The sequence below is a fragment of the Littorina saxatilis genome, linkage group LG14 (assembly GCF_037325665.1).
Source record: "Littorina saxatilis isolate snail1 linkage group LG14, US_GU_Lsax_2.0, whole genome shotgun sequence".
NCBI lineage: Eukaryota > Metazoa > Mollusca > Gastropoda > Littorinimorpha > Littorinidae > Littorina > Littorina saxatilis.
The window spans coordinates 3,316,666-3,341,528 of NC_090258.1; the positions used below are offsets into that span (position 1 = coordinate 3,316,666).

Consider the following 24,863-nt stretch of genomic DNA (forward strand, 5'->3'; position numbering starts at 1 on the left):
CACACACAGTTTACACACCCACCACACACACTGTTTACACCCCCCCACACACACACAGTTTACACACCCACCACACACACTGTTTACACCCCCCCACACACACACACAGTTTACACACCCACCACACACACTGTTTACACCCCCCCCCACAAACACACAGTTTACACACCCACCACACACACTGTTTACACCCCCCCCCCCATACACACAGTTTACACACCCACCACACACACTGTTTACACCCCCCCCCATACACACACACACAGTTTACACACCCACCACACACAGTTTACACCCCCCCATACACACACACAGTTTACACACCCACCACACACACTGTTTACACCCCCCCCCATACACACACACACAGTTTACACACCCACCACACACACTGTTTACACCCCCCATACACACACACACAGTTTACACACCCACCACACACACTGTTTACACCCCCCCATACACACAGTTTACACACCCACCACACACACTGTTTACACCCCCCCCCCATACACACACACACAGTTTACACACCCACCACACACACTGTTTACACCCCCCCCATACACCCACACACTGTTTACACCACCCCCCCATACACACTGTTTACACCCCCCCCATACACACTGTTTACACCCCCCCCATACACACTGTTTACACCCCCCCATACACACACGCATTGCAGCCGGTAAAGGACACTTACAGTGAAGTAATGAAAATGAAAATGAAAGAAACAGTTTCAGCTTATCCCAAGGGTGTCCTTTCTGACAGGTATCCCTTCACTAAGGGTGATGGTACATATCAGACTGGTGCAATTTGGAAATGAAGATTTTGACCAATGACCTAATGCATCCCAAAAATAAATAAATAAATTATTTGTCTGGTTCAAATCATTATACATGCACCAAAGTCTTCTTTGAGAAATACAAGCGTGAGTTTTGAGATGTTCCCAAGGTTCACTCTGAATGTCACTTAGTCTCGAAACACAAATTTACTTCCTCCATGAATGTTGGGCCAGATCTGTTCACTTTCTTGCTTTCACCCCCAAAAGTCTGCATTCTACAAAGATTCCTCGTGTAAAAGCTTGAATCCACTTTATTTATTGTACAAACTGAGAAGATGCTTTCAAGATATGAGCTGAGATTGTCACTGATGCAGCCTGGTTATTTTAAGCACATAGCTGCCAACCCCTGTGAAGCCCAAATAGTACAGCAGTCCCTCTCATGAACGGACACCCTTGGGCCATAGCAAATCTGTCCGTCCACACAAACAACAGGATTGAGTCTATGCTAATCACTTCTTGTGGCTACTAAACAATAACAATAAACTCCTAATACTTCTTTAACCTTCTGTAAAAATTATTTGTATGAAAAGTGTTGAAAAGAAGAGATAAAATAAATCCTCAAGGCAGTGAACACACTCACCATGCACTGACATACGAAAGCAGCCACACAAACACAGCACAGAGGAGCGTGTGCAGATGCTTTGCAAGAATAAGCTTGAAAACCAGTTTGAATAAATAGCAGCAGATAGAGCTGCATGTCATAATCATGTAATTTATTTTCTTCTTGTCTGGCTTTATTGACTGCATGCCGATCATGTGGTATGGCAGTGACTTTTCACTCTTCAGTCGGAAATACACTGTACATAACACAGCTCCCACTCTCCCTCACTAATGCCTACCCCAAGCCGTGACAACTGATGCTTGGAAATTGTGTGGAAGAGTACACCTCTCTATTTCTCTCCAATGCTCTTCCTGCTGACATGCAGTGACACCGGACACCCCAAAGAGTTTAGCCAGCTACCCCTCCACCCCCCACCCCACCCCCCTCTCCCTCTCTCTCACTCCCTCCAGCCATGTACTGTTTGGGGCTGTGGCCAGAGAGGCCAGCTGCACTGTTCACTCAGAGCAAAACCAGTTGACTGTGTCATAACTTTTGACAAAGCAAGACAACTGAAGGGTTCACAGATTAGGCAACCGACTCACTGGTCAAGGCTGAGGGGAAACAAGAGTATCTTGTCAATGAAAGAGGTTACACACAGACACACGATGCTGAGAACTGTGGCCGGTTTTTCACTCTCTTTCGCTCAGGACCTTCATCGACTGTGGTTTCTGTTGTTTACGTCCAACAGACAAGTATAAAGAGCACAGTGCAGTTTCATGTTGGCATCTTCGCATGTACTCCACTCCTGACCAAAACTACACCCCCTCCTGATGGGTACACGTGCACTCAAGTTATCAGTGACTGTCATCACGCCATTGCGGCTGTGATCTTTGTACCAATAGCCGGACTGCTCTGTTATCGATTTTGTTGTGGTGAAAATTTGACGATGGTCTGTCCGTACATTGGAGGTATGACCTGCTGTTGGGACCGGAAATGAGTGTCCGCGTCCACGTTTTGCAGGTGTCCGTTTAAGGGGGGGGGGGGGGGGGGGGGGGGGGGGGGGGGGGGGGGGGGGGGGGGGGGGGGGGGGGGGGGGGGGGGGGCAATTATTGAAGGAAAACACTCCCTGCCGAGCAAATGTGTCGAGCAAATGTGTACGGGGGCCGTACATTGCAGGAACTGCTGTAGCATAATGCTGCATTTTGAAATTTTCAGAGTAGCAATTGGCTTTTAAGAGTAGCATTGTCTTCAATTTGAATCACACACCCACATTAAGCAAGGTTTGCCTTGGACTTTTTTTCTTTTTATTCCTCTTGTTGTCCATGTCAACGGCATGGCGGCAAGTGGGACACAGTGCCTCGTCCACCAGGAAGCCAGAACAGATCACTGGCCCCAAGGTGCCACACTGCAGGAGCAACTCTGGGGCACCAAAGACTCCCTGATCCTGACCACCAGCTTTATTCAAGCTACAAAACTTGAAGTCTGACCTGAGGCCAAAAATCCTGGAACGCCGAAGAAGAAGAAGAAGAAGAAGGTAACCCACACCTCAAAAAACGTGTTCAAAGTCAATCAAACAGAATACGCTAACCAAGACTACAATGTTAAAAAGAAGAAACCACGTTCTTTTGTAATTTTTTGTTTGAGTGTAGCAGTTTTGGGCTTAGCTAGCAATTGCTGCAAAATCGTAGCAGTTGGCAGCTCTGTAAGTAGCACATGCAGCTGCCTTTGATCAACATCCATGAAAATGTTCATCAACAATACTTACATTTGAATCTAGTAAACCGTTTCCATCGGTATCATACAGCCGGAACATAACTGGAATGAGAAAGAAACCAACGATTAGCAACACCTGCAAACGTATTAAATCACACACACAAATCATAACCAACTTAAGCGGTGCCTTTGGAGGAATAAGAAACAACGAGACATAAGTGTTCTAAATAGTAATGTAATACAGAACAATTTTTGTCCACACGATAAATGTTGTTAAATTGTTGTTGCTGTTCTTCTTCTGCGTTCATGGGCTGAAACTCCCACATACACTGGTGTTTTTTGCACAAGTGGGTTTTTGGTGTATGACCGTTTTTACCCCAGCCATTTACGCAGCGATACGCAGCTTTCGAGGGAAGCATGCTGGGTATTTTCGTGTTTATATAACCCACCAATCACTGACATGGATTACAGGATCTTTTCCGTGCGCACTTGGTCTTGTGCTTGCGTGTACACACGAAGGGTAATAAGGAACTAGCAGGTCTGCACATAAGTTGACCTGGGAGATCGGAAAAATCTCCACCTAAACCCACCAGGCGCGCGGCCAAGATTCGAACCTACGACCTTCCGCTTAGGAGGCCAGCGTCTTATCCACATTGCGGCCGTCTTGTTTGTTCTAAAGATGAAAACTCACATTCCAGTTTATCCTCGGGCCTTCCGGCCTCGAGCAAAGAGAGGTAGCAGACAAGGTCCTTCAGGTAGATGTGTCCAGTCTTGATCTCCATACTAATGGAGCGATTACGCATCGACTTCAGCTCCACACCCGTCTTCAGCAACGAGGAGTTGGATTGTCGGATCCACGGATCTGTGCTCTCCAGTAGTGCTCCTGAAACATGGATATATTGCTACAAAATTATTACGTTACATAATTATAACTCCTCCTAGGTGACCTTGACAGCCTTTTCTGGCCCACCCTGCTGAAATTCGTATTAAATTTAAAGAAAAATAAATAAATACATAAACAAATAACATTAAAATAAACGAACAAAAAAATTCAAAATTCAAAATAATCAAAAAAACTATTCTCATTCCAGCACCAGGCATACCCATAATGCACCCATGCATAAACAAACAAAAGCAGCACCTCAAAAGAGCTAATAAATTCTGAAGTATTCAGGTTCTAGAAAAGATGGAGCTTAAAAACTAAGGTAAATCAATTGCTAAGAAGAAAGGGTCTAAAAAAATCAGGTCCTAAGGAAGACGAGGGTCTTACAACAAAGGTTTCCCTGTAATGGCGCTGCATGCAATGTAAGGCTCTGTCGCTCAACAGGTGTTTCCCTGTAATGGCGCTGCATGCAATGTAAGTATCTGTCGCTCAACAGGTGCTTCTCTGTAATGGCGCTGCATGCAATGTAAGGCTCTGTCGCTCAACAGGTGTTTCCCTGTAATGGCGCTGCATGCAATGTAAGGCTCTGTCGCTCAACAGGGGTTTCCCTGTAATGGCGCTGCATGCAATGTAAGGCTCTGTCGCTCAACAGGGGTTTCCCTGTAATGGCGCTGCATGCAATGTAAGGCTCTGTCGCTCAACAGGGGTTTCCCTGTAATGGCGCTGCATGCAATGTAAGGCTCTGTCGCTCAACATGTGTTTCCTTGTAATGGCGCTGCATGCAATGTAAGGCTCTGTCGCTCAACAGGTGTTTCCCTGTAATGGCGCTGCATGCAATGTAAGGCTCTGTCGCTCAACAGGTGTTTCCCTGTAATGGCGCTGCATGCAATGTAAGGCTCTGTCGCTCAACAGGTGTTTCCCTGTAATGGCGCTGCATGCAATGTAAGGCTCTGTCGCTCAACAGGTGCTTCCAAATCCAGAAGCGATGTATATTCATTCGTCAATCTGTATTTTCCATCAAGATATCCCTTGCATTGCAAGTAAAGAACACTAACAGTGAAGTAATGAAAATGAAAGAAACAGTTTCAGCTTTTCCCAAGAGTGTCCTCTCTGACAGGCATCCCTTCACTGAGGGTGATGGTACATATCAGACTGGTGCAATTTAGAAATGACGATTTTGACCAATGACCATGCAATCATAGTTCCAGGGACTTTTTTCACTCACAGAAAGCAGACCATTTCCTGTTTGTTTCTTTGTTCCTTTGTTTGTTCACTGCAGAAAGAATTGACCAAATTCAGTCTTCAGAGTAAGGGCCTAGGAGATAGATAACTTGAAGTACTTATAAAAAAAGAAGGGGAAAGAAGTAGCTTTTGCATGACAAACAAGATCCAGTCTGATCACTCTTCCTTCATTTAATGCACAAGCTAACCTGGACCATCCAGAGTCTAGAAAAAGATTTTTAAAAATTCTCCAAAGAACCCAGATTGTGCAATTTGGTGTCATCTGAGCTCCAAGTTTGCCATTAAATTCAATTTTCAGAACCATTTTTGCCTCCCCCATTAATTTTTTCGGCAGACACTTAACTTTTTCAGCAAAAAATAAAAACAAATAAATAAAATGGGCGAAAAATTTGGCCACAAAAACTGTTCTTCCATGTACCCAAGAAGAAAAAGAACAAATAACCTATAAAAGCTATATGAGAGGATGACAAAGTGCTGCAAACAAAGAGACTAAAAAAGTTCCACATTTTCGCAAGAATAAGGCATCCGCCCAAGACCAACCCAGGAGCTATACTGAAGTAGAATTATGACCATAGTGTGTTGAAACATGTGCACATTAAAGACAGTGCAGGGAAGCAGAAATAATTGCAGTTGCAGAAGCGACAAATGAATAATTTGGTGTCTTTCACTTTGCAAGAGTGAGCATAAAACATGAATATTAATATATATGTACACCTGGTTGGTTATCTCAACAAACACTGTGTCATCATTTTGCAAGAGTGTTGATATATATAAGCAACATGTGATATCATGTACATTTGGCTGGTTACCTATAATGCAGTAAACACAGAGGTGACAGAACTGTGGTAAGCTTTTGCGATCACACTCAGTCACATCGTTATGCCAACACTGTGCAGTCAATCTTAGCCACACCGTTGTGAAAACTGCATATGCTGTTGTTTGCTTTTGCAGTCACACAAATTAAGCCAATTAATGTGAACAGCACGTCATATTACTATATTGGTTGGTGTTTGAAATGACAATGACCCATTGTCACGCTCATAAGAAAAATACCTATCTCAGTGTTAGGCATTTCTGTAGTGAAACTACAGGGGAAGCTACTGGAAGGGTATCTATCATGTGTTAGAGAGTACAAACTCACAGACCATCGGAAACCATTGCCACGGTAACGTAAGCAAAACTGCCGATCTCGTTTTTTGAGTTAGGCACTTTTTCTTTATGATACAGGAAGACTTGTTTTAAGAATGTGATGGTATGCAAAAGCTCTTTGTGGGCTGTTATGCAGTTTTGCTGATTGAAAATGTTGCTGTCAGCTTTTTATCTCACGTTTATCCCGTGGTAACAGCTCGAGATAGGCAGTTTGCAACTTATAACTAAAATGAGATAGGCAGATTGTTCAGAAACCAAAGAATTTTTTTTGTTTTTCTCAAAACATCATAAAAGGACATAGGCAATTATCTTATGAGCGTGATGCCATGCTATTGTGAACACATACAGTATCCAATGTGGTTTTGACAATCACAGACCTGCATTTACCCCTCTCTAAACATTGCATGAAATGACACTGGTTTTTGATTCAGCAATACATTGGAGCCCCCTTTAAGACCTTTAAGACCTTTAAGACCTTCCATGCAGGACTTCCTCTACTTTAAGACCCCAGCCTTTTCTCACATTTTCTACTCATATCCAATGTAAATTTACCCCCATTTTAATTACACTCCTGTCTGATTCTCAGATTTTCTCTTCATAACCAATGTAAATTTACCCCCATTTTAATTACACTCCTGTCTGATTCTCAGATTTTCTCTCCATAACCAATGTAACTTTCTTTATCTTTATTTGGTGTTTAACGTCGTTTTCAACCACGAAGGGAATAGGGTTATATCGCGACGGGGAAAGGGGGAAGATGGGATAGAGCCACTTGTCAATTGTTTCTTGTTCACAAAAGCACTAATCAAAAATTTGCTCCAGGGGCTTGCAACGTAGTACAATATATTACCTTACTGGGAGAATGTAAGTTTCCAGTACAAAGGACTTAACATTTCTTGCATACTGCTTGACTAAAATCTTTAAAAAAAATTGACTATATTCTATACAAGAAACACTTAACAAGGGTAAAAGGAGAAACAGAATCCGTTAGTCGCCTCTTACGACATGCTGTGGAGCATCCGGTAAATTCTTCCCCCTAAGCCGCGGGGGGACTATACCAGTGTAAGCATGGTATAATTTGCAATCAGACCAACACCATTGTGAACTTGTTGTTTTTTGCCTTAATGTGAATGTACATAATTTTGAACACTTTATAAACAATATTATGTTGGCTGTTAGTACAGTTACACACTGTAGTACCATTATTGTTAACTCTGCCTACACTGGCTTTTATAATCACACTATAAGACAACCTTTAATTGTCAACACACACTGAGTATACTGGCTTCCACCCTCACACTTACCCACACCATTCTCATCAGACTGTGGTATACTCTCACCGTCTTCTGCAAACACCATTAGCCAGACGACTGAACGCCCATCTACATTCCATTATCCAGACTAAATGAACACTATCATCATACTCCACTAGCCAGTCTATTGTGAACACTATCAATACTCCATTAGCCAGTCTACTGTGAACACTATCTATACTCCATTAGCCAGTCTACTGCAAACACTATCAATACTTCATTAGCCAGTCTACTTTGAACATTATCAATACTCCATTAGCCAGTCTACTGTGAACACTAATACTCCATTAGCCAGTCTATTGTGAACACTATCTATACTCCATTAGCCAGTCTACTGTGAACACTATCAACACTCCATTAACCAGTCAACTGTGAACACGTATACTCCATTGGCAAGACTACATGAACACTATCTATTCTCCATTAGTCAGTCTACTGTGAACACTTATACTTCATTGGCAAGACTATATGAACACTATCTATACTCAATTAGCCAGTCTACTATGAACACTATCAATATTCCATTAGCCAGTCTACTGTGAACACTATCAATACTCCATTAACCAGTCTACTAGCTGTGAACACTATCAATACTCCATTGGCCCCTAGACTATATGAACAATATCAGTATTCTACATTAGCTAGACTCATGTGGACTCTTATAATCTATACTCCATCAGCCACACTACTATGCACATATCTATACCCAATTAGCCAGATGACTGTAAACACTATAATCGCCAGATGACTGAACACTATAATTGCCAGATGACTATGAACACTATAATCGCCAGATTACCGTAAAACACTATATTCGTCAGATCACTGTGAACACTATAATCGCCAGATGACTGAACACTATAATCGCCAGATGACTGAACACTATAATCGTCAGATCACTGTGAACACTATAATCGCCAGATGACTGTGAACACTATAATCGCCAGATGACTGAACACTATAATCGCCAGATCACCGTGAACACTATAATCGCCAGATCACCGTGAACACTATAATCGCCAGATCACTGTGAACACTATAATCGCCAGATCACTGTGAACACTATATATTCTATCAACCAGACTGATGTGAAGACTCTCTACTGTGGTTATTTCTGAACACTTGTATTCGGTGTTTGAACATTCTTGAATACAGAGGTTGGCTTAAGCTTTTGCAATCACTTTCAGTCGCGATTGTGAATGCTGTGGCTGCTTTCACACTGAATTACATTATTCTGAACTGCAAATACTGTCGGTGAACTGTGCGATAACACTTATGTATGTAACCTTATTCTGATTCTGAAGTGTAATTACTGTAGCCGAATTCAGTGATGACACCACTGAGAAGTGTCATCCCTGAATTCAGTACTCAGTACACTTGTTATTCTGAACAGAAATGACTGTAGATGAACTTGGCGATGACACTTAACTTTACCATAATAATCATTGTGCACTGTGAAGTGTCATCCCTGAATTCAGTACTCAGTACACTTGTTATTCTGAACAGAAATGACTGTAGATGAACTTGGCGATGACACTTAACTTTACCATAATAATCATTGTGCACTGTGAAGTGTCATCCCTGAATTCAGTACTCAGTACACTTGTTATTCTGAACAGAAATGACTGTAGATGAACTTGGCGATGACACTTAACTTTACCATAATAATCATTCTGCACTGTGGAGACAGGAGGTGAACTGAGCGATTAACTCACCAACACCATTGTTGACACTGTGGCTATTTTCACACAGCATTATATTATTATTATTCTGAACTGCAAATACCATAGCTGAACTCTGCGATGGCACTCAAAGTACAATACTTATGCTGATTTTAACTTTACATTAATTATTCTGCAATGCGAATACTGCAGGTGAACTGAGCGATTAACTCACCAACGCCATTGTGGACGCTGTGTATGCTGTGGTTGGATTTCTTGGAGGAGGAGCGTGAGTGGTTGGACATTTCCGGAGGGGTGGACTCGTCCCCTCCCCCCTTGTCCACCGAGGTGCCCGTCACCACCGCCAGCGAGGGGTGTGTGGACGCTGACCCTGACCCTGTTACCATGCCAACCGCACCGAAAAGCTATGAACATTCGCTTGGAAATGGGGAATTTTTTTGGCTTTAGCAGGGAAATACAATTTTTCAGACAGTTTCACGCACCCGTACATACACATATGCACGCAAAAACTTGAACTGACTTTTTAATACTTGCAGTCTTTGGTGATGTCTTAATTATTCTACAGCACTTGCTTGCACACACGCACGCACACACATACTCCTTCTGGAGATTAAGAAGCTTGCTGGTTAAGTAGTAGTACAGTATACAATGTACAACCTTTACAGAATTTATGTATAATTTCTGTGCAAACAGAAGAATATTGCTTTAAGTTTTTGTTTTCTAGAACATATTATAATTCTGACATATTTCAAAAGAGTGAGAACAAAATCATTTCAACTTCCACTATAGATATTAATGCTGCAATTACAATTACCTTGCAATTTCACTCAATTCAATGCAGCTTATAAATAAACTCCAGTTCTTCAGAGTGAAAATTTACTGAGCTTTCACACATAAATGTCTAAGGCATTCAAAGGTTAAAATGAGTTCACATCACCATTTTGTCTCACCGTGGGTGGTTTTAGCTTAATTAACATTTCAGGATAACTATATACATTGAACGTTAGGTCACACGCCAATATTTTGTGAGTAATTCAACCAACTAAACAAAATATCAACAGTGTTAAACACAAAATCAGAAAGGGGAAACAAACTCACAAGAGAAGATGCAAAATCCCGTAGCCACCATTTTTTACAATACTTTTCATGCAAGTTAGTCACTGACATAGTGACATTTTCATTGTCACACAAAAACAAGGGGGTAAAGGTAAAATCACTGGACAGAAAATGTGGGACAGAACTGATGCGGTTTGTCAGAAGTCACTCCAAAGAATTATGGAAATTAATGAAATGGAAAAAACAAAAACAAAAAAACAACTACAGCACAAAATAATTAAAAAAACCCACTCATTTCAACAGATCTTTGTAAGTCCTCAAACACTTTCTACCCCACCTATGTTGACCAAGTTTTTTTTTAGCTGAGACCAGCTGTGCTGCAGCAGGTCACTCGGAATTGTAGTAACTGTGTAGTAACTGTGTATCAACACGCTGGAATGCAGGCGTTAGATGGACAATACAGGAAGCGACTGAAGCTAACAGTCTGAGCGGATATATCCGTATTTGGTCAGATAGAGCCATATGAGTGGGTACGGATATATCCGTACCTGGGAAACAATGAGTTCAACACACTGATATGTATACTTTTTGGAAACAAACATATCTCCCAACTATAATCCAATGCGAGTTCAAATAGAAACACAGCTGCATGCAAAAAAGAAACAAGTGAATACTAAACAGGGTTATACCACTTGCTGCTTGCGCGAGATTGAACATATCCTGTCCCTAGACGAAGAGTTAGATTCTATGACACACTTTTCACTGGGTGAGCAAACAATACTTGGATACAAATACTTAAAAGTGAAATACTTTATAGTGAAATATTTTATAGTGTTGAAGTTTACCGCTGAACCAAGTCTGCTTTGGAGGCATTTCAGGAACAGAAACAAACAATTGATAGTACATTCAAGATTTCTACTTCAGATATATTTTTCCTCTGTTGAAGGGCCTTTAATCATACACATTGAACTTGCCAGTCTGTTTGTTTTGCGTGAACATTTCTGGTCATTTCCACTGTCAAGTTTCTAATAAACTCAAATACTTAGGCAGCTACTTCATAATGCGTAAAAGTTGCACATATGTACACAATGTACAAACGCTCGGATATGTATCTCAATGCTTGAGAATATGAATGTAACCTCAGGCCGACAGACTCTTGCTATCTCTTCTTTTAAAAGGCTAATACATCCTTTTTATATTTAGTCAAGTTTTGACTAAATATTTTAACATCGAGGGGGAATCGACACGAGGGTCGTGGTGTATGTGCGTGTGTGTGTCTGTGTGTGTGTCTGTGTGTGTGTGTGTGTGTGTGTAGAGCGATTCAGACTAAACTACTGGACCGATCTTTATGAAATTTGACATGAGAGTTCCTGGGTATGAAATCCCCATACATTTTTTTCATTTTTTTGATAAATGTCTTTGATGACGTCATATCCGGCTTTTCGTGAAAGTTGAGGCGGCACTGTCACGCCCTCATTTTTCAACCAAATTGGTTGAAATTTTGGTCAAGTAATCTTCGACGAAGCCCGGACTTCAGTATTGCATTTCAGCTTGGTGGCTTAAAAATTAATTAATGACTTTGGTCATTAAAAATCTGAAAATTGTAAAAAAAAATAAAAATTTATAAAACGATCCAAATTTACGTTTATCTTATTCTCCATCATTTGCTGATTCCAAAAACATATAAATATGTTATATTCGGATTAAAAACAAGCTCTGAAAATTAAATATATAAAAATTATTATCAAAATTAAATTGTCCAAATCAATTTAAAAACACTTTCATCTTATTCCTTGTCGGTTCCTGATTCCAAAAACATATAGATATGATATGTTTGGATTAAAAACACGCTCAGAAAGTTAAAACAAAGAGAGGTACAGAAAAGCGTGCTATCCTTCTTAGCTCAACTACTACCCCGCTCTTCTTGTCAATTTCACTGCCTTTGCCATGAGCGGTGGACTGACGATGCTACGAGTATACGGTCTTGCTGAAAAATGGCATTGCGTTCAGTTTCATTCTGTGACTTCGACAGCTACTTGACTAAATATTGTATTTTCGCCTTACGCGACTTGTTATTTCTTTAATACATCCTTTTTATTTCTTACTTCATCACCTACAAGGCACTGTGTAGAGTAGAGAGGTTAGTATTGGTTAAGGGAGGGGGTTTGAAGATCCAAATGGGCGAATGACTGATATGTTATCTGCTTAAATCGGTTCTCGTTCCTTCTTTTCATTTGTATGAGTGTGTGTGCATCAATTTGTAACGAGGAGGGGGGGAGGGGGAGGAGATGTTTTTTGGACAGTCCACCCTGCAGATCCAAGGCACACGTTTTTTCCAAAATAAGCAAAGACAACTTTGAAAAACATGCTGCAAATAATGCACAATATTGCAGCATTGTAGCACAACATACCGAGCAGAGGAATTAAGAGCAACAGTCCATGAATGCAATTTGCAATACCAAACTTACTGCAGCACAATGTAAACCCTGGGACAAGCAGAGACAAAAACAAAAAGCATGCAATGACCACAAGCGACACAACAGTAAAGAAAAACCTGCCATGAGCGATTCCTGAAATGTCACATATCTTGACTGAATTCCACGTTTCCTTTCCTTTTGGTTCAAGCATAGGTACTAGTTCGGTTTGCACTCGTTCACCCGTCAGTCACCCGTCAGTCACCCAACAGAGGGCAGGAGTTGTGGCTAGGGGGTGAAGGGTGTGAGGGAGGTGTTGCAATTTTCATAACACCTGCAGGGAAGGCCATTTTCTGGCTGATTCTCACACAGTCCTTAGGCAGCTTCCTTAGCCCCGTGGCATACTTGCTCTCCTAAAGGCCAGGTCAACAAGTACTGTTGTGGTGCTTGCCAGCTTCAGGCCAGTGTGTCATCAGCATCATGTCTTGTTGTTGTAAGGATGACATGCTTTCCCTCTACTTGTCATTCGTGAGAAGGGACTCCGGAAATAAGTCTGTCTGGTTTGTATGGGTTGGGAAATACTCTTGCTTTAATTGAGGCAAACTTTCCACAAGTGCTCCTTGTCCACGTGTTTCAGACACACTCCTCGCTAGTGACTGGCCTGTAATGTCATGTAATAAACACACACACACAATCTGGGCTATACACATGTATGCAAAATAAATCTCTCTCTCTCTCTCTCTCTCTCTCTCTCTCTCTCTCTCTCTCTCTCTCTCTCTCTCTCTCTGTGTCTATATGTCTGTATGTCTCTCTGTGTGTCTATCTGTCTGTCTCTCTGTTTGAGGGCCAGATGCAAAAAAGTATACCAATGCTTATTCTGTTACCCTCGTAAAATAAAGAATTGTCATTGTCATTGCCTCTGTCTCTCACACACACACACATACCCATGAACTAGGCCCAATTCAGGTAACCTTCAAGGCTTGTATTGTCAGAACCTTCAACTTCATTCCAGGAATGCTCATGGCAGGTATTACTGCAGCACATATCTAATGCATGACACAAAAGTTCTCAGGGGGAGGCTGTTTGGTGACGGACGTGCAATGAGAAATGTCAAGAAGCAAGACCACAAGAGCTTTTTAAAACTTGAAAAAAACAAAATCTTCAGCTGAATTGTATGCATACGCCAAGCCAGAAGCCTCTCACAAGCACAGAATACCTGACTGTCAATGCCAAAAAGGGTCCCAAACCCTTATCTCAGGAGGAGCAAACGGAAACACAACCAGGGTTCAATAGAATCACTCCAGGGCATCACTGATGGTTTCGCTGATCAGCAAACAGGAAGGGTAGCTGCTGACTGCTCAGTACTGACGTAGCTCAGTCCATTCACCTCGAGAGGCAGCAATAGAAAGGACACGGGACTGGGAGAGCCAATGCCAAGCAAAGAGGAATCAGCCACGTTGTAGTAAACGAACCAAAGCGGGGGGATATAAATGTACACGTCCAACCAAAAAAAAGAGAAAAGGTTAAGTTAAAAAACAAATTTAAACAAGAAGGGCAAAGCCCATACGACTCACATGCTTGACACATCATACACTAAGAACTGCTTTACACATTTTTCCTACCAAAATACATGTGACCTTGACCCAAGGTCAAGGTCATCCAAGGTCATGCAAAGCTGTTAATTCAAGACATAGGAAGTACAATGGTGCTTATTGGCTCTTTCTACCATGAGATATGGTCACTTTTAGTGGTTCACTACCTTATTTTGGTCACATTTCATAAGGGTCAAAGTGACCTTGACCTTGATCATATGTGACCAAATGTGTCTCATGATGAAAGCATAACATGTGCCCCACATAATTTTTAAGTTTGAAACAGTTATCTTCCATAGTTCAGGGTCAAGGTCACTTCAAAATATGTATACAATCCAACTTTGAAGAGCTCCTGTGACCTTGACCTTGAAGCAAGGTAAACCAAACTGGTATCAAAAGATGGGGCTTACTTTGCCCTATATATCATATATAGGTGAGGTATTCAATCTCAAAAACTTCAGAGAAAATGGGAAAAATAGCTGGTTTTTAGACAACATTTATGGCACCTGCGACCTTGACCTTGAAGCAAGGTCAAGATGCTATGTATGTTTTTTGGGGCCTTGTCATCATACACCATCTTGCCAAATTTGGTACTGATAGACTGAATAGTGTCCAAGAAATATCCAACGTTAAAGTTTTCCGGACAGACGGACGTCCGGACGTCCGGACGGACGGACGACTCGGGTGAGTACATAGACTCACTTTTGCTTCGCATGTGAGTCAAAAATGGGGGGACATAAGAAAGAATCCCCAAGGACACCTCGCCATACAAAAGTAAAATATCAGGCACGATGCAACAACAGAAACGAAGGACAGGTTAAGGAATCACATTCCAGAGCTGGGAAAAAGAGAAGAGTCGATTCCTCTCAAACACCCTGGCAAGTAAAAGCATAACAAAACTGGGGAAGGAGAACTTGAAACAGAAAATTGGCCATGATCATGATGCAACAACATAACGGGGTAAGAAGGAACTTAAAAACAGAATATCGGCCATGATGCAACAACATAACAGGGTATGAAGGAACTTAAAAACAGAATATCGGCCATGATGCAACAACAAAACGGATGGCAAAGAGAAACCACTCCTGGGGAGGGTGAAAACAAGAGTTTCCATAGAAACCACTGCGGCCACAATGCAACAAAAGGAAGGAGCAGGAGAAGGGTACATGACTCCCCAAGGCAGCACAAAGTCAACACGGTCTCAGGAGCCAGTCAAGGAGAGAAGGGGGGGAAGGAAGGCGATACCTGCACGACTTCGCCGACCCGGATCCCCGCCGCTATCGTGCCGCACGTGACCCAAGCCATGCTGGAGCTTCTCCGTCAATCCGTGGATTTTCTCCGCTAAACTGGAGTGGGGGCGGGAGCTGGGTTGCGAGGAGGAGGAGTCTTTGTCATAGTGCATCTCGGAGGTGAGGTTAGTGATAGGGGCGCAAATAGTCTGTGAGGCCACCACGGCTACATCCTTAACGTGGAAATCCTTACCCTGGCCCGGGCCGCTGTTGGCCCCCAGTGGACCGCCTGCCGCCAGCTGAGCCTTCTTCATGAAGGACAGGAACAGGTGCTGGCACAGGTCCTCCGGGATCTCAGCGTCCAGGTACAGGTCCATGAACAGCTTGAAGCACGGGTAGTCAATTGGCTGAAACATACAAAACAGTAATATGATTACCAATACCATGAACAGCTTCAAGCACGGGAAGTCAATTGATTGAAACACACAAAACAATTATATGATTACCATGCTGCTGATGCTGCATGAATGGCTTGAAGGTAGGCTAGTAAATTGGCCGAAGCAGAATCAACAGTTACCTAACTTTAACATCTGCTTTGGAAGATGCACAATTGTTTTCTTAATTATATTAACTGTTCACAGTATCACTGTCTTTCCACGAGTATTAGCACTCTGCTTCAAAATTGATACTTAACCTTAATTACAAAAGTGCAATAATCTTGTCGAGAACTTCAGAAACTCCTGTTTTTCAGATAGGGATCATGGAATAATTTAATAGTATCATTTAAAGGCCCACTGTTGCACACTTTTGAAGGTCCAAAAACAGAAGACAGGAGTTTAAAGGTTTCAGCATGATGTTTTCTTTGTTTTTTTTCCATTTCACCTGGATGCATACACTGGACCTTGCAGCAAGAGAATGTTTGATAAAAGCAAGCACAAGACAGACAGGTGGAATACTGACCTCCTCGGGGTTATACTTGGACAGCTGGCCATCCCCGTTGAACTCTTCCAGCACTTCTTTCACCTTCTTGCTGGAGTCTGGTCAACAGAAACACAGTACTGTGTTGATTGCTCTTTGACCTGGGTATGGGTGTGTGGGGATGGGGGTGGGGGTGGGGGGGCGGTGTTGGCATGTGTGTGTGCAGGTGTGTGAGTGTGTGTGTGAGAGTGTGTGTTTGTGTGCAGGTGTGTGTGTGTGTGTGTGTGTGTGCGTGTGCGTGCATGCGCACGTGTGTGTGTGTTTGTGTGTGTGTTTGTGTGCGCACGAGTGTGTGTGTGTGCATGCATGCATGTCTGTGTGTGTTTTCGCGTCCATGTCCAAGGTGTTTTGTGATTGGGAGAGACTGAGACAGAAAGACTCACAGAGAGACAGCCACACAGACACTTAAACATGTATGCAGAGAGGCAAAGTTAACACTTAACAAAAACTGCCAGAGTGATCCCTCCTCACCCAACCCCTACCAAAACACATTGCAAAACATGCAAAATACCCAGGATTTACGAGAGGTATTTTTGAACACCAGGGAATTTCAACATTGCCAACAATTTATACACAGACTATGATACACAGGCACATGCTCCTTCCCCCCTCCCCAACTCAGACAACTGACAAACACTGTCACTCTTTAGCACACAGCCACACACACACACACACACTCTCTCAATTCAATGTACTCACAAGAAATATACTCCTGCATCTGATGAAACTCAGCAGGGCTGAGCTTCTGCCACTGTCTGGCCATGGTGGTGGTCGTGGTGGTGGCGGCGGTGGCTGTTGTCAACTGTCAACAACAGCGTCCTCCCCCCTCCACCACACCGTCACCAACGTCTGCTGCAGTGACCGTGACCGTTCCACACCGGTGCTCAAACACATGAAGGTTGATGGGTGTCCATCAGTGAATGAGGAAATGCTGAGGTTAAGGACACTGAAACATAGGAGAAAGTCATGGTATAATAGCTGTTGCGGTGTTGCTGACTGTGTTGGTGGTTGTGGCAGTGGTGGTAGCAGTGTGTGTGTGTGTGTGTGTGCGTGTGTGCGCGTATATGTGTGTGTGTGTGGGTGTGTATCTGTGCGTGTGAGACAGATGAAGACAGCTATGCAGAGACTGAGACAGACAGACATGAGTTGGGGGGAGGGAGGTGGGGGTGTGGAGGGAAATTTACTAAGCTGGCTGACCCGAGAGGCTGTCTCTCTTGTTCTTGGACGTGCGCTCTCTCTCTCTCTCTCTCTCTCTCTCTCTCTCTCATCACAGACAAATATATAGACAGTGGTAGTGTATGTCACAGCAAGGAATTCACCCAAGATAGCACAGACTTATAATGCTGTGTCCATAATTAGCTCTGGGTCACAGACTTTCATCATCATCCCTCACATTCACATAGCACCAATCTGTTTTTATCTCTCACACACACAGAGCTGTCACACGTTTAACTCTGCAGCATCTAGCTCTGTGGCCTTTCGGCTCCGGACCACTGTCACTGTCTACGTCACAAACACCGTTGGTTTCCCAGGCAACCGGACACAAGACATCAATAGTTGTACCAAGATTGCAAGTTTCTCGTTTTGTGTGTGACCAATATTTTGTTCTTCATTCTCCGCGCACGAGCTGTAAGTCGGGAGAGGAGGGGGGATCCTCCAGGGACGAACGTACTGTAAGTCAGGAGAGGAGGGGGGATCCTCCAGGGACGAACATAGTTACTGTAAATGGAGGAATGTGTGTTGTGGTGTGTGTGTGTATGTGTATGTGTGTGTGCGTGTGTACGTACGTGCGTACGTGCGTGTATGTGTCTGTGTGTGCCTGTGTCTGTGTGTGCCTGTGTGTGTGTGTGTGTGCCTGTGCCTGTGCCTGTATCTGTGTGTACCTGTGCCTGTGTCTGTGTGTGCCTGTGTCTGTGTGTGTGGTCAAGCTAAAAACGCTTGTTTGTTTGTTTATTTGTTGCTTAACGTCCAGCCGACTACGCAGAGCCATATCAGGACGAGGAAGGGGGGGATGAAGGGGGCCACTTGTCAAGCGATTCCTGTTTACAAATGCACTAACCCATTACTTGTGTCCCAGCAGGCTTTAGTAAAACTAAATTAATACCTACTGGAAGATTACCAGTTTCCAGTATGTTAAAATAGGCTTAACCTATCTACTGCTGGACTTACATCAGAACACTAACAGATTAAACTATACATGAATCGCGAGACAAGCGGCAAGAGAAGAGATTTTTGGAAAAAATACAGGTGAATGAGCAAGAAGGCAGAAAAAAGAAAAGAATTCATGAAGAAAAAGAAACGCTGAATAGCCACGGATTATATATATATATATATGCACAAGGGAAACTTAGTTCTACCTGTCCAGTTACAAAGTCGTTTTCCTTGTATGTCAATTAATACATGTGCCCATAAGGCCAAAAAAATAAAATTGTCTGTTTAGGGTAACATGACCAAAAAAAGTAGGGTCGGTAGGTAGGTAGGTTTTTTTTTTTTAATTTTTTTTTTTTTGTGTGTGTGTGTAAATTCACTTCTTATATTTGATGAATACATGTTTCAAAACTAACGTATAAATAAAACAGAGAGAAAGGGAGAGAAAGAAACGCCAAATGTCTCTTTTTAGCATTTTTACCTCTTTTTTTTTCTTTTTTTTTTTTAAATCAAAAAAAAGTTTTTGGGTCGGCGCCAAATCGATAGGGTCGGTCGGGTTACCCTAAACAGACAAATTTTTTTTTTTGGCCTAAGCATGCTTCATTGTCGATGCGTGCGTGTAAGGCAAACAGATTACGCCTTTCAGTCGGCTTCAGTCATCACTAAATGTCGTTACATTATCCAAGTCTGCACGGCGAACTGATCATACTGAGGAGGTATGAACACGCACAGGGTTCGTGCGTGGGAGGTATAAAGTTTGACCCATGAAGCTCATTGACCTGAGAGCGTTGGATAAACACTACACACACATGTCTCCTTTACCATTTTAGATGCGGTGGATTAACGTAAACATGATTCATTTTCTTTCCTATTTTGTGCAGATTATTGTTTATGCAGTAAAAAAAAAAGTAAGTTATATTATATATATATATATATATAAATACTTACTCAATTTAACCTTCAGTTACAACCAGTTGGTATACCTTAGAGTTTTGGCAGGCGGCTTGAACACTTTTCTCATCAAGAGTTACGTCACCAGTTACACCAACTCGAGCTCTAAATGTTTTGAGGATTAAACACAGGTTTTGCTACATCAGTACATGTAATTTGATATATATCAGTATCAACCTGCCACTGGTCACGGTTTTATTCACTAAAAGTAGCTGTTTGATCTTTAACTTCATTTCCGTGCGTGCTGTGCCATGAGCCATTTTTCAAAAGGGCCACCCATGCTGCTACGACCGCTGGCAATATGAAACTGGCAAACCAACCTCGTCCCCTTTGCAGAAATGAATAGCAAAAAAATACGTAAATGCTTCGTAACCAGTTTAATGTTACATGAAATAAATGTATATTTGTCAGTATGAAGCTACAAAGCTTATCACTATCAGCATTCAATATCAATGACCATGTTATACATAATTGAAAATATATACAACCGAAATCAACACACACCCAAATAATACAATGACGGTGTTATTGCAATCAGATACCCCCTGTTAACTTGTGAACTATAGAACCAGAGAATGACCTTATCCTTATACTCCCCTTTTATAGGCACCAGCAACCCCCCCCCCCCCCCACACCCTATACTGTTACATAATTTCCTCTTCACACGAGAACCATTCAGTGATTCACCATATATAGAAAGAAAAAAAGAAAAAAGAAAAAAAAAACACGTCCCGAAAGACCGTCTGCAGTCCAATGTTAAAGTCATTATCTGATGGCAAAAAGGAAAATGTCAAATGCGTGATGCTATTACTGTAATATCGAACTTGTGGCAAGTGAAATATCAATGAGTCTGAGTTATTAAAAGTCAATCATTGACTCTTGTTTCCCGAGCATTGCCCGGCTAGCCTGGATGATACTCTACCGCCCTCCGGCGTCCTCTGCCAATATGTGCCGCCCCCCCTATTCGTTAGTAGTATCTCCGTCTCTTCCAGTTCCACTGTCACACCACGCATTCTCTCTCTCTCTCTCTCTCTCTCTCTCTCTCTCTCTCTCTCTCTCTCTCTCTCTCTCTCTCTCCTCTCTCTGTCACTCTCTGTCTGTCTGTCTGTGTGTCTCTCTCTCTCTCTCTCTCTCTCTCTCTCTCTCTCTCTCTCTCTAGACAATGTCACTGGTAGCACCTAGATTATGAATTTCACGATGGGGATGTTATCGGTCCGATCTTTCTGTTTCCCCGACAGATAAAACTACAAGTACAAGTACAACCGAAAGCTTCGTTAACGCTCTCTGTCTGTCTGTCTGTCTGTCTCTCTCACACACATACACAGAATATCTCCATGCCAGAGTCCGGTGGGTTAAAGGAAAACGAAAATACCCAGCATGCTTCCCCTGAAAGCGGCGAATGGCTGCCTAAATGGCGGGGAAAAACGGACATACACGTCAACACCGTTGGAGTTTCAACCCATGAACGATGAAGAAGTTGCAAAATTCAGAATAAAAAACCAAAACAAGAATGGTGTGTTATTGAAACGTTGAATTAATGACAAAACAAAACAAGGGGCCCCCATAACAATCACTGTACTTGGAGTTGGACCCATTGGTTGTTCAATTGGACAGACAAGACAGACGAACACTGATGATACAGATAATGAACTTGGTATGAAATGAATTTTCGCTGGGAAGACGCAAGCGTGGCAATGCTTTTCTCATCCGTGTAGACTCTCTATCACACACACACACACACACACACACACACACACACACACACACACACACACACACACACACGTGTATTTTAGTATTCGCACACAGTTAGAGCTTTTCTCTTCCGTGCATACTATCTCTCTCTCTCTCTCTCTCACACACACACACACACAGACAAACATACACATACTTTAGTATTCGCACACAGTCAGAGTTTTTCTCTTCCGTGTATACTCTCTCTCTCTCTCTCTCTCTAACACACACACACACACAAACACACACACACACACATGGACAAACACACACACACACACACACTTTAGTATTCGCACAGTTAGAGCTTTACTCTTCCGTGTATACTCTCTCTCTCTCTCTCTCTCTCTCTCTCTCTCTCTCTCTCTCTCTCTCTCTCTCTCTCTCTCACACACACACACATAGACAAACACACACACTTTAGTATTCGCACACAGTTAGAGCTTTTCTCTTCCGTGTATACTCTCTCTCTCTCTCTCTCTCTCTCTCTCTCTCTCTCTCTCTCTCTCTCTCTCTCTCTCTCTCTCTCTCTCTCTCTCTCTCTCTCTCTCTCTCTCTCTCTCTCTCTCTCTCTCTCTCTCTCTCTCTCTCTCTCTCTCTCTCTCTCTCTCTCTCTCTCTCTCTCTCTCTCTCTCTCTGCGCGAGTGTATGTATATGATGTGTGTGTGTGTGTGTGAGCGCGATCGCCGGGTCACCTTGGACAAACATTATTTGGTTCAATTTTCTTAGTAGTGTTAAATACAACCTAGAGCTTGTGTTACGCTTAAAATCTTACGATAAAGTTCGAAGCGTTTTTGCACCTTGTGCAAAGACAATACCTGTGCCTTGCGTTGTACTCGGACTGCCTGTCTGTGTGACGTGACGTGGACACTGAGGAAAGAGTGTGTTTCTTTCCCTTCGGTTCTAGCACTTCTCCATATCGTCTGACCTGCCAATCAATAATTACCCCTAAGACGCGTATAAGAGATTAAGACCAGTCTTGCTTTTTTGGGTACTTCAGTTTGGAATTCACTTCCATCATCCTTTATAGCACTTAAAGTCATTAAAAAGTTTTAAAAAATGTGTTAAAAACCACTTAATGTCTGAGTAGTTCAACGCCTTTTGATTTACCACACTTATTATTACGTCAAAGATATGCTATGCATTGTATGTTCTGAACATATTTTTGTTGTACTATTGCTACATGTTCGATTGCTACCAGCTTGTATAAATTATAATTACCTGCATAGTATGCATTTGATTTTATGAATAACCACATATATGCTTTTCATGCCTCATCTTCATCATCATCATTATCAGCATCAGCATCGTCATCTTTATTATCACGTGCTGAAGTTTTCCGACCTCCTTTTGTTGGTTAACTTTTTTAACTTTTTAATTTTTAATTTTTTAATTATATAATTGTGTGTCTATGCGTCCCAAGGACAGATTGTAAGAAAAGGCGTAGCCTTAAATCTTAATCTTTGTTAAATAAAGTTCAATTCAATTCTCTCTCTCTCTCTCTCTCTCTCTCTCTCTCTCTCTCTCTCTCTCTCTCTCTCTCTCTCTCTCTCTCTCTCTCTCTCTCTCTCTCACACAAACTGAAACCCCATGAGTTTTTAGATAAACAATGCACGCTTCAATGGAAGCCAGCATACACCCTGTGTCTCTCAATACATAAGGCTGAAATAGGACATCTGTTTTGAAAACTCCATCCCCTCTCCCCCTTCCCACCCCTCAACCCTCTCTCCCACCGACCCCCCCCCCCCCCCCCCCCCCACGCCCAACAACCAAAGCGCCTACAACACCTATCATATAGCTCTATTCAAACAAGGCTAAATCACATACACCGCCCTCCTACCTGAACTTAAGTTCCCCATTCTGATATATTATTTTAGCAAGTTATATTTAATATTCTTATTTGGCTAATAATTTTTTTTTTATGTTTCTAGTTACGTATTTATTTACTTATTCAGCCAGTTCTTTATTACATCATTTTGGCATAATCCAAAAGTGTGAAAAATATTTTACATAATAAAAAGCAAATAAGCCTACAAAACCGCTCCACTCCAACTATATTTTGCGTACACTATGGCAACAACCCCAACAAAATCTTTACTTCCATCCCCATTTTGAAATATCGCAACAACAGACTTCCAGATCTATAACACGATCATATGTGTTCTCTGTTTGCATACCTGTCTGTCCAGTGTCCTGTCCCCCCATAAATCATATCAACTCTACCTGTCCCAAGATAGGCCAATTGGTTCTAAGAGGACGTTAAAACTAATTATCATCTCTCACACAAACACACGCACACAGTATAGAAACACACTCAAGTATTCGCCTAAAGTTAGTTTTATTCTCTTCCGTGTATCTCTGGCTCTGTCTTACACCCACACCCACACACTATTACTAATACTAGTGTAGTTAGAGCACGCCTAACGATTCAAGAAAGTCATCCTGGCTTTGGCTGTAATTTGTTTTAAGTCAAGTGTCTATCCACCTACACATATCAACTAAAGTAGTCATAACACAGCGGTGCATCATTTGAAGTATTTAAAGTTCACAACACTTTTTCGAAATACGCCGGTTAACAGCAAATAAGACACGACAGCTGTAAAGTGCTTTGTCAACAGCTTTGTCTGTCACTCTTTCTCCCTATGTGTTTTTCTTTGTGAAGTGTGTGTGTGTGTGTGTGTGTGTGTGTGTGTGTGTGTGTGTGTGTGTGTGTGTGTGTGTGTGTGTGTGTGTGTGTGTGCGCGCGCGCGCGTGCGTGGGCGTGTGTGTGTGTGTGTGTGTCTCTCTCTCTCTCTCTCTCTCTCTCTCTCTCTCTCTCTCTCTCTCTCTCTCTCTCTCTCTCTCTCTCTCTCTCCGCGAGCGCGTGTTTGTGTGTGTGTGTGTGTGTGTTCGCTTTGTGTCTGTCTGTCTGTCTGTCTGTGTGTGTGTGTGTGTCCGCGATGCCAAGCCAAAGTTCTCGGTGGATCTTTTTCAAATTTGGAGACCGTATTCAGCTACACCCCGGACACAACCTCATCGATGAGATATTTCAACACGTGCTCTCAGCGCGCAGCGCTGTGCGCGCTGAACCGATTTTTTTTTTGTTTTTTTTTTTGTCGGGATCCACTACCAGTAATTCTTCCTTATCTTCTCCAGTGTTTTCAGCCGCGATTATCTCCCTTCCTCCGTGTGGCGTCAATCCATATTCCCGTTACTACGTTATTAGAAGGTCACTGCACGTTACTATTTTTAGAAGGTCTCCAGTGTTTTGCGCGTTTATTTCCTTTCCTTCGTGCGCCGGCAAAGCTGGCGTCCCAGGCACAGCCTGGTATTCGGCTCTACTTCTTCCCGGCGAAGCGGGTAATCATCTAGTAGTTGTATATATGTTACAGGCATTAAGTGAAACCAGGCATTA

The 24,863-nt window shown here is 42.4% G+C and overlaps 1 protein-coding gene across 1 annotated transcript in view; it reads right to left on the bottom strand.

The window, feature by feature from the left end:
* LOC138946912 (diacylglycerol kinase beta-like) overlaps positions 1–24,863 on the bottom strand; it is a 159,600-nt gene that overhangs the window by 41,851 nt on the left and 92,886 nt on the right. The window contains exons 4-9 of the mRNA XM_070318313.1: positions 17,336–17,582; positions 16,619–16,695; positions 15,675–16,065; positions 9,582–9,743; positions 3,790–3,981; positions 3,151–3,200 (exon numbers count right to left, since the gene is read on the bottom strand). Of these exons, the coding sequence (XP_070174414.1) occupies positions 3,151–3,200; positions 3,790–3,981; positions 9,582–9,743; positions 15,675–16,065; positions 16,619–16,695; positions 17,336–17,399 (936 nt within the window). The 5' untranslated portion in view covers positions 17,400–17,582. The remainder of the gene's footprint in view (positions 1–3,150; positions 3,201–3,789; positions 3,982–9,581; positions 9,744–15,674; positions 16,066–16,618; positions 16,696–17,335; positions 17,583–24,863) is intronic.